This window comes from Gekko japonicus, unplaced genomic scaffold (genome assembly GCF_001447785.1).
Source record: "Gekko japonicus isolate JY-2015 unplaced genomic scaffold, Gekko_japonicus_V1.1 scaffold1667, whole genome shotgun sequence".
NCBI classification, from domain to species: Eukaryota; Metazoa; Chordata; class Lepidosauria; order Squamata; family Gekkonidae; genus Gekko; species Gekko japonicus.
In genome coordinates this window covers 341,874-357,818 of record NW_015168702.1, presented here as the reverse complement: position 1 = coordinate 357,818, position 15,945 = coordinate 341,874, and the positions used below count along the sequence as shown (strand labels likewise).

Here is a 15,945-nt window from a genome sequence, read left to right as displayed (position 1 = left end):
CAGATATCTTCGTTACGTGTCCTTCAACAGTTCATCAATGGTGGCTGCAAAAATAGTTGTTGTTGTTTATACTGATCACAATGGCGATACAAACATCTTCCTTCCTCAGGTTGGGCTGTGTGTGTGTGCAAACTCCATTAGCATAGAATGCAGGCAAGGCGTCTTCCAGGTGAAGCAATCACAGCATGCAATGCAAACAGCTTTCCCTAAGCCTGTAGGGGTTTGTGGGCACAGTCCATGGGTGTGTGTGTGTGTCAGCAAATACAAATACACAAAAGCAAATATTAAGTTCATCTTCCAACACGGGGAAAGGCGGTCCCTCAGGTAGGCAGGCCCCTGACCATTTAGGGCTTTAAAGGTCAAAACCAGCACCTTGAAGCGAATCCGGCATGCTATTGGAAGCCAGTGCAATGACTTCAGCACAGGCTGGATGTGCTCCCACCTGGGGAGGTCCATCAACAGCCTGGCTGCTGCGTTTTGCACGTTTTGTTCCATGCAGCTAATTGACTATGCCAAACATGGGGACACTGATCCCAGAGCCATGCGCATGGCTGACTTCTGGCTGACGGTGAGTCCACGGCACGTGTCCGTTTTGTGAGGGGGCCAGTAGGAATGCCTCAGGCAGGACAGTTGAGAAGGAGAGATGCTGGACAGAAAGACCTCATCCACAAACTTTTCAAAGTGCTAGCTCCACGCTACCAGCCGTATTCAGGAAGCTACACTCGAATGCTGCAGATTCCCAATCATGACGACATAGATTGAGCCAGAATGGTAGTGATTGAATACAAGGGGAACCCTTTGCCACCGCTCCCCATTCCACGTACAGACGGTGGAAAGACCCTGGTGAACCAGCTGCTGAAAGGTTACAGGGACAATGTGCTCTGTAGAGATGCGTTCACGCACTTTGTGAGGGAAGCATAAGTCCATACAGTATGTGAGGGAAGCATAAGTCATACAGTATGTTGGCTGCCCTCTTAGTTGGTACAATCACAATCCCCGCCCCCTCCCACGAGGAATGTCTCCTGGAGGCCTGTCCCTTTGGTTTGGGGGGTATGCCAGGCAGCTGGGGCTGTCCATCACATTTCTGTTTGTGCAGTGTTTGGCATGTGGAAACTTTGAAGGAAAGCCTGGTTTAGTCATCTTTCAATAAATGTAGCCACGGGGCAAACTCATTATTGTCCATTCTTCTCTCCTGGGCCAGAGTGCTATGTAACATCAGAGAACTTAGTCAGAAATCACTGTTTACTCAAATAGAAGACAATCCTGAACATAAGATGATGCTCATAAAAAAGAGAAAGCTTGACATGAAAACAGATGATCATGAATTTAAGATACTCCCCCCCCCAAAGAAAGAGGGTGGCCAGCCAAAGGTGTCCTCCTCCAACCCACCTCTGCTTCCAGCCCCAGTGGACAGAGAGGCTGGGCTCCTTCACCCTCTGTGCTTTGTGGCCAAGCCAGAGAACACGAAGGAAAAGAGTGCGCTTGCAGCACTTTTCAGCCAGCGCAACCAAGTGGCACACCCTCTTGCCTCTCTGTGTAGGTGCCAGAGAGGGGCACAGTGGCTCCAGATCAGCTAAGTTGGGGTGGTAGCCTCCCCAGCGGACCTCCCCCCAATCATAGAATGGGGACAACTTTACATAAATTTACCCCAAGTAAATACACAAAAAATACTTAGGCCCTTTCCACACTGGACCTTAAATCCTGGTTCAGCCCTGTCCCCAAACTTACATTCTACACTACACTCGAGGTCACCCCTGCAATTATCTTGGGGTATTTTTTGTTTCCACATTACATTGAGGTTACCCCAGTTTTGCCCCATACTTGTCCTGGGATAAACAGATGCTGTTATAACCAGGAATAAATGCAAGGCATTGTGTTGCAAGTTGAACTCTGATAAAACCAGGGATGAGATCCAAGTGCGGAAAGGATCTTAGTTTTCCAGGTGGCTCAAGGCACATTCTAACATTACCTACTAGCTGGTGCTTGCACTAGCAATACCACAACCATTGCTGAAGTACTTAGAGCATAAATGCAACCTTGCTGGATCTGCCCAGTGATCCACCCAGCACAGCATCCTTTTTTTTCACCATGCCCAAGCCGCTGCCCTGGAGGCCAAGGCCTTTGCCTGATGCTGCCTCCTGGCACTGAGTTCCAGAGGTCTGCTGTGGTCAGTGGAGGGTTCCCTTTAGTCCCCATGGCTAACAGCCCTCTGTGGGCCTCTCCACCATCAACCTGCCTGATCTTATAAAGCCATCCATGCTTCTGTTCACTATGACTCAATGAATAAAGATGTATGTCCTTTGGTCTGTCTTAAATCTATGGCACATCAGCTTCATTGGGTGCCCCCAACTTCTACTATTATGGGAGGGGGAGAAAAAGTTCCATATCCACTTTCTCCCCCATGCAAAATTTATAGACCTGTCATATCCTCATTAGTAATATTTTTTCCCCTGAACAGAAAAGCCTCAGACTCTTTGACCTTTTCTCATAGGAAAGGTGTTCCAAGCACTTAAGGATTGTGATTGCAGTCTTCTGTATTTTCCCCCAACTCTGTAATATTCTGTTTGAGGTGGACTCACCGTACTTCAAACAGCACGCAGCCTTCCAGATGAGGCTGCACCATAGATCTCTTGGAGGCATTGTAACAGTCATTCTTGATTTTCAATCCTTTTAATAATCCCCAGCAGAGTTTCCCTTTTCACACACTAGTGGCTTACTCGTTTGTCATTTTCATCATCTCATACAATCCGCCAATCCTTCTGCCTCTCAGTGTCGGTCAGTTCTGACTCTAACAGTATATATATTTAACATTAGGGATGTTTTTATTATCGACAGTGAACTTCATTTGCCATGTTGTTGCCCATTAAGCTAGTTGAGAGAGCTCCTCCTGGAGGTCTCCACAATCTGCCCTGGTGTTCACCATCCTGAATAACTTTTCACTGCATTGCTCACACCAAGTTTTAGATCATTTATGAACACAATAAATAGCACCAGTTCCTATGGCACCCCACTGCTTACTTCCCTCCATTGCAAGAACTGTCCATGTATTCCTACGCTCTGCTTTCTGTCATCTAACCAGTTTTTGATCCATAAGAGGACCCATCCTCTTATCCCACAACTGCTAAACTTATCCTGGAGTCTTTGGTGAGGTACCTTGTCAAAAGCATTTTAAGAGTAAAAATATATGAGGTCTAGAACATAAGGGGAGTCCTGCAGCATCAAACCAGGAACCTGTCTAGTTCAGCCTCCTCACACAGTGGCCAGTTACTCTGGAGGTTCTCCAACAGGGCGGAGGCCTCCATGGTCCTCCCCTGATGTTGCCTCCTGGGTCTGGGGTTCAGAGATGTCCTGCCTGAAAGTGGAGGTTCCCTTTAGGCACCATGGCTAGTCGCCACTGAGAAGCCACTCCTCCTTGAATCTGCCTAGTCCCCTTTTAAAGCAACTACATCCTCTGGCAGTCAGTTGCACATTTTAATCACTCATTAAGTAAAGGAATATTTCCTTTTGTCCATCCTGAATTCATTGGATGGTGAGGGAGAAGTTCTCTGTCCACTCTCTACCATGTGTATAATTTTATAAACCTCTATCATATTCCACCTTAGTCACCTCCAGTTTGGCGTAGTGGTTAAGTGTGCGGACTCCAATCTGGGAGAACCTGGTTTGATTCCCCACTCCTCCTCCACTTGCACCTGCTGATGTGACCTTGGGTCAGTCACAACCTCTGGCACAGCTGTCCTTGGAAAAGAGCAGTTCCTGTCAAGAGCTCTGAGCTCGGTCTACCTCACAGGGTGTCTGTCTGTCGTGGGGAGGGGAAGGGAGAGGAGTTTGTCAGCCGCTCTGAGACACCTTTGGGTAGTGAAGGGCCGCGGGGTATGAATCCAATCTCTTCCTCTTCTCCCAGTCTCCTGCCTTTCCTCATAGGTAAGGTGCTCCATCCCCCTAACCATCTTGGTTGCCCTCTTCTATACTTTCCCCAGTTCTGCAATGTCCTTTTTGAAATCGTCACCAGGACTGCATGCAGGATTCCCATCTAACAGATTGGCCTTGGATACATAATTGTTAACCTCAAAGAACTCCAAAAGGCAGGACTTACTTTATCAAAAGCGGTGCTGATGTGGCAGCTTCCGAAATCTTTTAGAAGGGTATACTTTAAGGGAGGTGGAGGAAGTAATGGAGCTGATTTTGTGCCACAAAAGGCTGGGTTCCTCATTGACTGGCGGGGAGAAGGCAGTGAGCATGAAGTGTGCCCCACATGGCACAAAATAAGCCAGAAGTCAGCTCTTTAGATCAGAAATCCAGATGCATGGGAGAGACTGACTGCATGGAAGAGGACAGTCTCTACACCTTTTCTGACTTTTGCCTAAGGAAGGGGAGAAATAGTTGATAAAAGCAATAAAAAAACCCTTGAGTAAAAAAGGAGATCTTCCAGCACGTCCACCGAATTGCAGACCGGTGGGGACAATAGTGCTTCTGTAGTTCTTAGCAGGCAGCTTCAAAATAAAGACATCTCTTACACCTCTCTTTTTACCTACAGTGGTTTAAAAAGCAAATTAATAAAAATCCAGCAAGTAAAATCCCAGATTATACGAAGTGCAGAAGTGTAAGTCGGAAGCACCACCATTAAAAATAGCAGCTGTATACCATAAACTGAAGCCAACACCAGTAGGGAATTCAAAAGAAACCAGAACTCAATGCTCTTCCGTTTTGCTCTGGCTGACTCTCCAAAAGCAGTGAACAAACATGCAAAGTGGTTGGGGGGGAGGAGATTGGATTTATACCCCACCATTCACTACTGGAAGGAATCTCAGAGCGGCTTACAAACTCCTTCCCCTTCCCCTAACAGACACCCTGTGAGGTCAGTGGGGCTGAGAGAGCTCTTGAGAGAAACTGCTCCTTTTCAAGGACAGCTCTTATCAGAACTACAGCTTGCCCAAGGTCATCCAGCAGGTGCAAGTGGAGGAGTGGGGAATCAAACCCAGTTCTCCCAGATTAGAGTCCGCGCACTTAACCACTACACCAAACTGGGAGTACCTCAATTAGTTGGTTAGCGGCACATTCGTAGGAGATGGCAGTTAAGCTTGCTGCAGTGGCTTGATGACAAAGGGATGGATGGGAGGAAGGAGAAGGAAATGGGGGGGGGGTGGCAAGAGGAAACAGCTACTAGGATTTCACAACGTTTAAAGAGAATCATGAATGGACTTGCCCTTTGCTCCTTTAGGATGGCTTTTAAAATTTTAATTTAATTGGCGCCCCTTGGAAAAAATTGTGGCTATGTGGCTGGTGGGACTTCCTGAAAAAGGGGCTTCTTAAAGTACAGCTGGATCCAGCGCCAATGCCAAATGGGGTTCTCTCAAGTAAGCAAAGTGGCTGCATTAGAAGCTGAGTGACCTGCTGAAAAACAAAACGGGTGTGTAAAAGAAACGGAAGGACAGGCCCCACCTGGGTCCTCTTGCAGGGGAGCAGCCTGGACTGGTGGGGCACAAAAGCTCAACATTAGCAGAGGACGGATGAAGGCAGAGGGAAGCCCTCATCAGACTGGCAAATGATCCAAACCCAGGAGGGACGGACAGAAATAAAACTCAACGTGACTTTGGCAGGTGGAAAAGCTTGGCTGAAACGAACAAAATGAAATGCAACAGAGACAAAGTTCTTTATTTAGGGAGAATGGCTGAAAAGAACATGGGGGAGGGATACCAGGCTTGGCAGGGGCACCTGTGGAAAGGGTCTCAGGTGTGCAGCTGAGCGCAAGCTGGAGGTCACTTGGCCGTCTGATGTAGCTGCAAAGGCAGCTGGTGCCGGTTTTGAGCTGCATTACGGAGAAGTAGGGGGAGGCCGTCACTGGCAGTCATTGTTTCGTTCCACTTGCACTTGCCCAACCTCACCTGGCGTCCAGTCCTGGGCCCCACACTTGAAGGAAGCAGCTGAATATTATGGGAAACTTCCTAGCAGTAGGTGTGGCTTGACAACTGAACCGGTTACTGCGGGCGGGTGGGGAGGCTGCTCCTCGCTGCGGGTTCTCCAGCAGAAGCTGATCAGCCATCTGCTGCTTGGTTTGGATTTCTTGCACTGAGCAGAGGGTGGTTGGGCTGGATGGCTTACAAGGGCCTTCCAACTCCACAGCGGCATTCAAAAGCACTGGGATTTCCAGTTTCCTCTAAAGTGCAAAAAAGGCCAGAGCTCCTGAGCTCCACCTGTGTCCCAGCATAATTCTAAAGGATTTACTGAGATTCCCTCTAGAAAAACCTTGGTTTAGCACAAAACCTTCCACAGAGAGAAACCATCTGTATTCAAAAGACATTCTTCATTAGAATGAGATGCAGATAAAAGGCCACAGACTACACAACATCCAGGAATGAGTGAAGTGGTTTGCATTAAGAAGCTCAAAGACTGCTTCCCTCCACTTCTAACACTGTGGGTTTCCACCACAGGCAGTCTGGAGCCAGAGGACAGAGCAGTTCTCAAACTTCAGCAGCCATTTTTCTTTCCTAGCATATCTAAGACAGGCAGAGACTTGTTTCCTTGGTTATAGCGATAGATTTATATAGGGAGACCTAATGGCCTTCTCAAGTATCCACCAGGCCAAGTCTCTCATGGTTCCTCCTGGGAGGTTAAAGATGCCCAGAACTGTCTCCATGCTGAGTGAACGAAAAGGAAACGTAGCCCCAGACTGGTCACAGTTCAAGTGACACCTGGGGTCAGGTTTGTGAAAAAGGGCAGTGTTGACGCTTGCAAAAATGTGGGCATCAAACTCCAATAGTTTCCACATAGCCTGAGTAGCTGTCAGTGTAGGATGCTTGCCTGCTCCCTGGGCAGTTGAGCTTCTTTACTGACAAACTGTGGTGGGCTTGCCTTGCAGCTCTCTGTAGGTAAAGAAGACGAGACCGGTGAATAGACAAACAGGACCACCTCCACAGCTTTGCCACCTGGGGGAGCCTCCCTTTGCCAGACCAGGCAGCGTGCAAGCCTGAGAGGGACACTGGGCTTACCTGATGGCCGTCCCCAGGTTTTGATGCCACTTGTTAAAGTTCTGCGGATCACAGGACATCAGCAGCAGCTTCTTGTGTGGGAAGGACAGCTGAAAATGGAGAGGAAGGTGAGCGCCAGGAGGAGGCCAGGAAGGAATGCTTCATGGCTTGCATCTGAGCAAGGAGAGGCCAGAGGGGTAGGGGCACAGAAACCACACGGGCAAAGCTGACTCAAGCCGCCCCGGGTCAGTGAGAAGGCTGGCGGGGGTGTGAGCCCAGAGCCCAGACACAGTGGAGCCAGGGCAGCACTCTGCTCTGCAGTCTAGCCTTCTTCCCAAGGGACGTCTCTGTCCCTCAGTGGGCTGGCACATACAGCCTCCTGGCTGGCTGGCTGGCGGGCCACTTCGCCGTTGCCCCCCCCCCATGCCCTGATTCTGCCTCCACAGACTCTAACCGGTCTGTTCTTTGTAGCCTCTGGAGGACGGTGCCGAGGAGCACAACCATCAGTGCAGAAACCAAAAGGACTCTGAAGAGGCAGCACAGAAATGCGCTAAATGGAGCAATAAAAGGAAAGCTTACGCTGAGTAGCCCTCCTTGACTCTGGGTGTGGCCAAACACTTTGGTCAGCGTGCACTGGCCGAGCGGGTACACAGCCTGGCAAGCAAACTTGTGCGAATTCCAGGGGTGCAGTGGATGGCACGGCTTTGTCACCAGCAAGACATCCGAGAAGAGAAAGAACATCCTCTGCTGCACTTCCTCCCCCTTTGGGGGCACCACCAGCAGCCACCCTTCCTGGAGGTACCACCGGCCTGCGGGAGAAGGAGAAGAAGAAGAAGGCGGCAGAGCAGACAGGAGGGCCGGTGGGAAGCAAGGGCTCGTCAGCAGGGATCCTCCCCAGACGTCAGACCTGCCACATTCTCAGCGCGGCACCTACTCTGAACACCTGCCTGGATCTGTCTTTCTAAAGAATACTGGTGCTGACATCTCAGGAGAGAATCCTCAGCATCTAAGCCATTGTTCAAACTACCTTAAGTATCTGTACAGGCAGGATATGGATTTGGTGAGTTTTTTAAATTAACAAGTAATCTGTACCAGCAACCACATCACATCTCACCTGCATAGAAAGCTTCCAGCCAGATTTAAATTAACCTGCTGTCAAGAAATTGGACCTTTAGTTCAATGTCTTGTTTTTTCATTAACAACCAGACCTCATATTAATCTCTAGGACTGCAAATGGGCTGAAGTAACCAAATGGAAAAGTAACTGGCTGTTGGTACTGAAGGGTTGGCAAATTAACCTTGTGGCCTCTGGATAACGATTCAGGTATAGAGAAAAACCATTTGTTTACCAGGACAGGCCTTGGCACCAATGCATCATCAATTGGTGCTGTGATTTCCACAACGCAAGGGATGGGTTAGATTGCAGACAACCTCTCCATCCTGTTCTTGTCAACATAACTTCACTGGTCTGATTTGTGACTGGGCAAGAGCCCTGCCCACTCAAATCTTAGTCCTTAAGAAAGTTAGTCTTCCTGGTCTTTGTTCATAGCTAGCCAACATAGGTATCATGAGGTGATGAGTTAACCTCAAAATGGACCAAGCTCTGCCTAGCAAGATGCTCTCTGGACAGAGAGATATGGATTGCTGCCTGACTTCAACTCAGAAGGGTAACATCTGGGAACAATGGATTAATGACCTTACGTGTAGCTAGTATGTTAACTGTAGCTTTTTGTTTTAATGCTCACTGCTAAGGTTCCTTTGAAATATTCTTGCACCCTTTAATATATATCCTTTGATTATACTTGGTGTGTTTTGTGCTTTAAATGCCTCAGTCCTATTTCCACTACCCTAGACCTTAAGAGTCCACCTACCAGGTTAATTGTTGTGGATGCTCATTCTGCAAGTGGCCTCCTTTGCAGGGTTGACTTTCCTGATTAATCCCAGTGTGAGGTCAAAGGCTTGCCCTTTAGCTTCTGACTGTGTGGATAGTCCAGTGGGCTGGTGGCAGAGACTGGTGAGTATGTGGACACCCCCCCCCCCAGGGTTCTTGTAATTTTGTGCTCTGCCAGACCGTACCAAGAATCTCTTGCGTTCGAGATTCTTGACACCTCCTCCCTCTAAAGCACTTCACATTCCATTTCCATCAAGGTCACTGATGTGCCAGGGGAAGGACTTCTACAGCCCTGTGTTGTACCTTCCAAATATTAGCCCAGAGACTTCAGAATCAGCGTGCCTAACAAAGCTTGGATGGCCGCTCTGAGGCTTCGGGATCAGTTGGACACTTGTCCTTCCTCTGACGACCTCTGCTCCGCTGCCTGCCGGTTTCCCAGGCACTACAGGGAGGCAGCCACAGTGTTCTTTATTTAGGAAACGTATATGCCACCTCTCCAGGGGCCTGTTCAAGGTGGCTCAGTAAGTAAAGTGGCACAATAAAATCATAATTCAGAGGGGGCCTACCTGGAGCTAACAACTGAATCTTCTGTCCTTTGAGCAGTTTCTGAACCCGGTTCATCTGGAAGGAGTTCTCATGGAAGCGAGATATTTTTTGGACTTGATGGAACACATCGGAGACAGACTGCAAAACCCCTGCAAAGAGCACAGCATCAGATACAAGGGCTATTCCTTCCAGTGTTTTGAGCGATGCAGGAGCCCCATCTTTGCAAGAGACGGGCCAGGCAGAGGATATGTGAAAAGGCAGGAGTCCAGACCTTAAGCAGTGGTGGGAACGAGCTGCAGTCTTTACCGTGCACAAGGGGGTGCTGAATCCTACCTCTGAGCTGCTCGAAATTGGAGCTTTCTGGAAGGATGTTTTCCACCAGGTCTTCCAGCAAGCGCTTGTACCTGCCGAAGAAACAAGAGAAGAGTGGATTCCACGTGTGTGTTTGTGTCCACCACCCTTTGGGTGAAGAAGGACTTCCTTTGATCCGTTCTAACCCGACTGCTCAGCCATTTCATGGAGTGCCCACAAGGAGTTCTTGTAGGGTGAGAAGGGGGAGAAAAGGACTTCTTACAGCCGGGGCTGAATACAGATGGACAGCGACAAGGTTGATGGGTGTGTGTGTGTGTGTGTGTGTGTCTGGAGACGAAGCCCCGCAAAGAGAGTCTGAGGGAAGCTGGGGCTGTTCAGCCCAGAGAAGAGATGGCTGGGGGGAGGGGGTGGAATACGGTCACTCTTTTTAAGTCTCAGGAGTGCTGCCATTCTGAGGAGGGCAGGGAGCTGCTGCTCCGGTTGGTGGAGGAGGACAGGACTTGCAATAATGGGTGGAAAGATACCAGCTGGATATAAGGAGGAGTCCCTTTTTACCAACAAGGTAGTGGAGTTGGTTGCCCAGGGATGTGGGGGTTCTAGTGGCTTTTAAGCAGAGCCTGAATGCCCATTTGGACCGGATGGTCTGTAGGCCCTTTCGGACTTTTGATTCTACAGTTTCTAAAGGGGTGTATTGATGTATGGCATTTACGCCCTGCTGTCTGGTTACGTGGGGAGGGGGTGTCACAGGCCCAAGGTCACCTTGGGGACTTCCCATGCAGAATGTGTGTGTGTGTGGGGGGGGAGGATCTGAACCTGGCTCTTCCAGATCCGAGTCCCAGTCCTCTAAGCACCACTACTAAACCACGCTGAAAGCCCTTGAAATCTGGATGAGTCTCCCAAAGTTCCTTGCAGCGGACAAAGGATTTCTTCTCCTTCTCCCCCCCCCCCCAACTTCTCCTGCTTGGAAGGGGATTCCCTGCTATCAGAACACAGAGAGAGCACCTTGAGGGAGCAAACATACAGAACTATTCAGCCTTTAAACCTAACCCCTTTAGGCTGCATAAAGCCTAATTTGCAGCCTTAAACCCTTCAAGGCTAGCTTAGACCTCAGTCTAGCTGTATCCAACATGTCTCAGTTGCTATAGTCAAACTCAGAAAATACAAGAATCCCACCCAATGCAACCCTGATTTAAAACCTAGCCTCTAACCTGCAAATGTAGCCCCAGTCGTAGGCTGTTTACAACAGAAGCAGACGTTTTCTACAGGAGGCCTAATCCTGCTGCCAAGTCTAAGCCACCAGTGGGTGCCTGAAGCTGACCTTTCTGGCCTGGTCTTTGACTCCTGAATGCAGCCACCGAGCAGAAACATTCGCTGACCATTCTCAGGTGTGTGTCTCTCCCCCCCCCCCAGCATTACCATTCCACCCTGCAAAAGGAGAACTCGTGAAGCCGCAGTTAGACCAGGTAGACAAGCAAACCCACCGAGCACAGCGCTGCCTGCAGACCCAGGAATTCCGGAGGTGGGGAGGGCTGAAACAAGCAGCTGGGGGGGGGGCTCCCTAAGGGATACGGCAGATGCCTTCTCCATGGGAGACCCTCGCAGCCATCCTTGGGCCAACCGTGCAGGTGGAGAGAACCTTTTGAGCCCCACCAGTCCAAGCCCTGGAGTTTGCCAGAGGACTGGCACAGGGCAGCTACGACCTGGAGCCAGCACTTACTGTGGGAGCCTCCGAAGGGGCAGAGGGAGCAAGTCTTCCAGCCGGCAGCCCTGGAACTCAGGACGAGTCTCCTGGATCTTCTTGAAGCGGGCAAAGGATTTATTCTTCCTCACTTGCTTCTGCACGGAGCCCGGCAAAGAAGAGAGAGGGACAGAACTGACTGCCGGCGGGAGATTCCCCGCCCCCACCAAAGATCTCGGCCAGAAAACACAGATAGCGCCTGACACGGCTGGGGCAGAGGCACGTGTGGCCGAGTGGGGAGGGGCACCCGGGGCGGGTGTGCGTGCGTGCGTGACATCACCCAGATAGCAGGACCCAGCCAGGCAAAGCTCACCTGCAAAGTCTTCTTGGCCTGTGCAAAGTTTTCAGCATAGTGGCTGTAGAGGACCAACTGGTGACGGAAGCCCTCCAGCCCCACAGCCATGTGGCCTCTCTCCAGATGAAACACCAGGGTCCTGTGGGTGCAAAGTGAACAGCTCCTTGAGCAGAGCAGATCAAGGCCAAAACTACCTTGTCCCAATAAGAATTCTGCTTCCTACTCTGCAACATGATTTCCCCCCCGGCTGCTAGAAGGGACCACAGTGTCCAAGAGGTGCATCGAAGCACCATGGGCAAAAATTTCCACCTCAGGTGTCTCTCTGATAGCTTGTCCCAGCCTACGTGGAGCAAGAATTCGGGGGGGGGAAGGAAAACATAGACATTCAGAGGGGGGGGGGGACTTCAGCCTCAGCCATCGTGTCCAAATCCCAAAGCCACGGGGAAGCTGCGCCTGTTCCCTCCCAGGAAGAACATAATTAGAGCGTCAGACTAGGCTCTGGGAGACCAAGGTTCGAATCCCTTCTCTGTCATGGAAACTTGTTGGGTGACCTTGGGCCAGTCACACACTTTCAGCCTAACCTACCTCATTAGGTTATAGCTGTGAATATAACACTCAGGGAGGGAGAACAGTGTTTATGTTTCTTTGGGTCCCCCCTTGGCAATAAAAGAGGGCTACAAATATCTAAATAAATCATTAAAGGGGAAGACCATCTTGGTTCCCTGTCTACTAGCTGCAGTAAGAAGAAGAAGAAGAAGAGATTGGATTTATACCCCATGGCCCTTCACTACCCAAAGGTGTCTCAGAGCGGTTCACAAACTCCTTTCCCTTCCCCTTCCCCTCCCCATAACAGACAGACACCCTTGTGAGGTTGGTGGGGCTGAGAGAACTCTGACAGAAACGGCTCTTTTTTCGAGAACAGCTCTTATCAGAGCTACGGATTGCCCAAGGTCATCCAGCCATGTGCAAGTGGTGGAGGAGTGGGGAATCAAACCCGGTTCTCCCAGATGAGAGTCTGCGCACTTAACCACGACACCAAAATGGCTCTCACCAAACTAGTAAGAAGAGAAGGTTCTTATACTCCGCTTTTCTTTGCCCTAAGGAGTCCCACAGTGGCTCACATTCACCTTCCCTTCCTCTTCCCACAACAGGCACTTTGTGAGGTTGGTGTGGGGCGGAGAGAGTTCAGAGGAAACCGTGACTGGCCCCAGGTCCCCCAGCAGGCATCACATGGAGGAGTGGGGGGAATCAAACCCCCTGGTTCTCCCAGACTGCAGCCCGCCGCTCTTAACCGCCGCACCCCGCTGGCTCTTCTTATGCTCAAGAGGGGAAATGTTGCCTGTCTTTAAATATATCTACTTGTTTGCAGTAAGAAGCAGAGGCCTCTGTCACCATCCCGGGGGTTGAGGACATGCCGGGTCACACGAGCACATGGGATGGCCGCATTAGGCCGAGTCAGACCGCCGGTCTATCGAGGTCAGCCAAGGACAGACTGGCAGGCAGCCCTCCAAGGTCCCTGCTACCGGAGTAGGGTTGCCAGACCCCTCCCCCCGCCCCGGGTTGGCGGGGTTTTTCCAATTTGGAGGGGCTCCTTCCCACCCGCCCACCAGCTGGCAGGTGAGGGGAAGCCCCCCCCAAAGAGCAACCACTCGGTCTCCTCCCCACCAGCATTCAGAGGAAGTCCTTAAACGCTGTTGGGAAGAGGCGGGGGCCTCCGCTCCCCCACGTGATGACATCACTTCTGTGTGACGTCATCACGCTGGGGACGCCCCACTCCCTCCAGTAATGCCCCCCCCCAAGTCCCCCGCTGGGGACTTTGGGGGGACCACCTGGCAACCCTGTGTCCCGGAGTATTTTGCTGAGGGTGCCCCCGGGGATGGAACCTGGGGACCCTCTGCCGCTGACCTGAGGCTCCCCTTCCACTTCCACCGTCATCCCCACAAGAATCCCCTCTGCCAGGTGGAGACCAGCCTGGCCCACCCGGGGTCTAAGTGCCTCTGACCTGACTCCCCGCACTTCGGGCTGGAACTGGCCAACGGATCTCTCCCCCCCCCTTCCCTGAAGTTGGATTTCCTTTGGAAGGCTGCGGGCTGCTTGCTTTCAATCACACACACAGAGGGTCACCCACCAGCGTGGAGCATTGAATTTTTGGTGTAGACAAACAACTGCACCTAACAAGCAGGAGGGATTTATATACAGCCTGAAGTAGAAATAATATTTTACGATTCGGACTGGCCAGATTTTTCATTTTTCCAAAATAGACAGGACACACGTATACTCGGTCTCCAAGATGCTGCTGAGATACCGGCAAGGGGAAGGGTCTTTCCTGTCCCATTACAATGTGGTTGTTGTCGTTTTCACCCCATTGCTACGAGCGGAGCCCCTTACCTGCTGGCCGAGCAGATAGACTCCCAGGGTCCAAAGATGGCCTCCAGCACTGCCGGCTTCAGGGTTGCCTTGGCCTTCAGGATGGCCACAAAGAACTACATCAGGAAAGAGAGACACGCACACACAAGACCTTGGTGACAATCTGCTCCTGGAGGTTGGTTGGCTGGCTGGCTCCAAGCAGCCAGGAGCACAAATTCTCAGTTCTTCAGCAGTAGCAGGACAGAAACAGCAGTGGGGAACCAGGCTGCTCCTCACCATGCCTCCCACCCTTTCGCCAGCACCCTCTTTTCGGGAGGGAGGCCTGCCTATACAAAGAGAGAGGAGACTACGACGCCCACAGCTTTGTTGGGTATCTGCAGCCCTGGGCTGTAGCCGATTGCCCCACGCCCACCCCACATCTCACAGGCTGGGGCAAGGGATGCTCTGTGTTCTTGGCGCCTGGGGGGGGCAACAGTGGGGGGGGGGCTTCTAGTTTCCTGGCCCCACTGCTGGACCTCCTCGTGGGCCCTGGTGTTTTTTGCCACTGCGTGACACAGGGTGTTGGACTGGATGGGCCATTGGCCTGATCCAGTCCAACACTCTGTGTCACACAGTGGCCAGAAATACCAGTGCCATCAGGAGGTCCAGGACATTAGAAGCCCTCCCACTGTTGACCCCCCCCCAAGCACCAAGAAGACAGAGCATCACTTGCCCCAGAGCCCCTAGCTATACCTTGTGGCTAATAGCCACGGATGGACCTCTGCTCCATATGCTTATCTAATTCCCTTTTGAAGCCGTCCATGCTTGTAGCACCCACCACTTCCTGTGGCAGTGAATTCCAAGTGTTAATCACTCTTTGGGTGAAGAAGTACTTCCTTTTATCCGTAGCGGCTTACAATCTCCTTTCCCTTCCCCTCCCCACAACAGACATCCTGTGAGGTAGGTGGGGCTGAGAGAGCTCTCTCGAGGACTGCTCTTGAGAGAATAGCTCTGAGAGAACAGCTCTGAGAGAACTTGTGACTGACCCAATGTCACACCAGCAGCTGCATTTGGAGGCGTGGGGAATCAAACCCGGTTCTCCCAGGTTAGAGTCTGTGCTCTTAACCACTACACCAAACTGGCTCTTAACCACTATACCAGACTTTGCCACACTGGAACAGGGGTGTTCCCTGCCTCAAAGAACCCTCTAGAACTAAATTTCCCTACCTGTGAGTCCTGACTCAAAAGTGGGTCATGAAGCCTATGAAAACAGCTCCCAGGCTTTGAGGTCTTAAGTGAGAGCTGAGGGTTTTTGTTCCACGTGGGTCCTCACGCCAAGTAAATTTGGACTTGAGAGTCACCAAGTTTACCATCTTATCAGAATTTTTTTTAACTCACAAATGACTTCTTTGTTTCAAAAGGTTAAGGCCGTATTCTGCCCGAAGATATTACTATCTGCAGTTTGTCTTTTGCCTTAGGTGACTGCCACACAGCCTTTTGCTCTGGTTTGGACTCCCAATTGCCATGGATTCTTTCTAAGCTTCCCCACTGGACATCAGTGGGAGGGCTTCTGGAGTTCTGGCCCCACTGCTGGACCTCCTGCTGGCCCCTGGTGTTTCTGGCCTCCGTGTGACCCAGAGAGTGTTGGGCTGGAGGGGCCCCTGGCCTGATGCAGCCTTTGGCTCCTCTTGTGTTCTTATCATCCCAGCCCCTTTGTGGAGGGGGGAGGGAGGAAGCCTCGTGCCCAGTCCTTGCCAAGGAGCCGGGATATATCAGGCAGGTGCCCCCCTTGGCCTGCCGGGCCCTCGACACCGACTCCGCTCTCCCTCCTCCTCCTCCTCCTCCTCCTCGTG

At 51.1% G+C, this 15,945-nt stretch overlaps 1 protein-coding gene across 1 annotated transcript; it reads right to left on the bottom strand.

Moving 5' to 3' along the window:
* Window positions 1–6,982: 6,982 nt before the first annotated feature.
* Window positions 6,983–14,235, bottom strand: ARHGEF39 (Rho guanine nucleotide exchange factor 39). Its single transcript, XM_015415512.1, is given in 7 exon segments — window positions 6,983–7,075; window positions 7,545–7,774; window positions 9,422–9,550; window positions 9,735–9,805; window positions 11,431–11,549; window positions 11,765–11,885; window positions 14,135–14,235. Coding segments are annotated over 7 exon segments (864 nt in total).
* Between the last annotated feature and the right edge of the window lie 1,710 nt (window positions 14,236–15,945).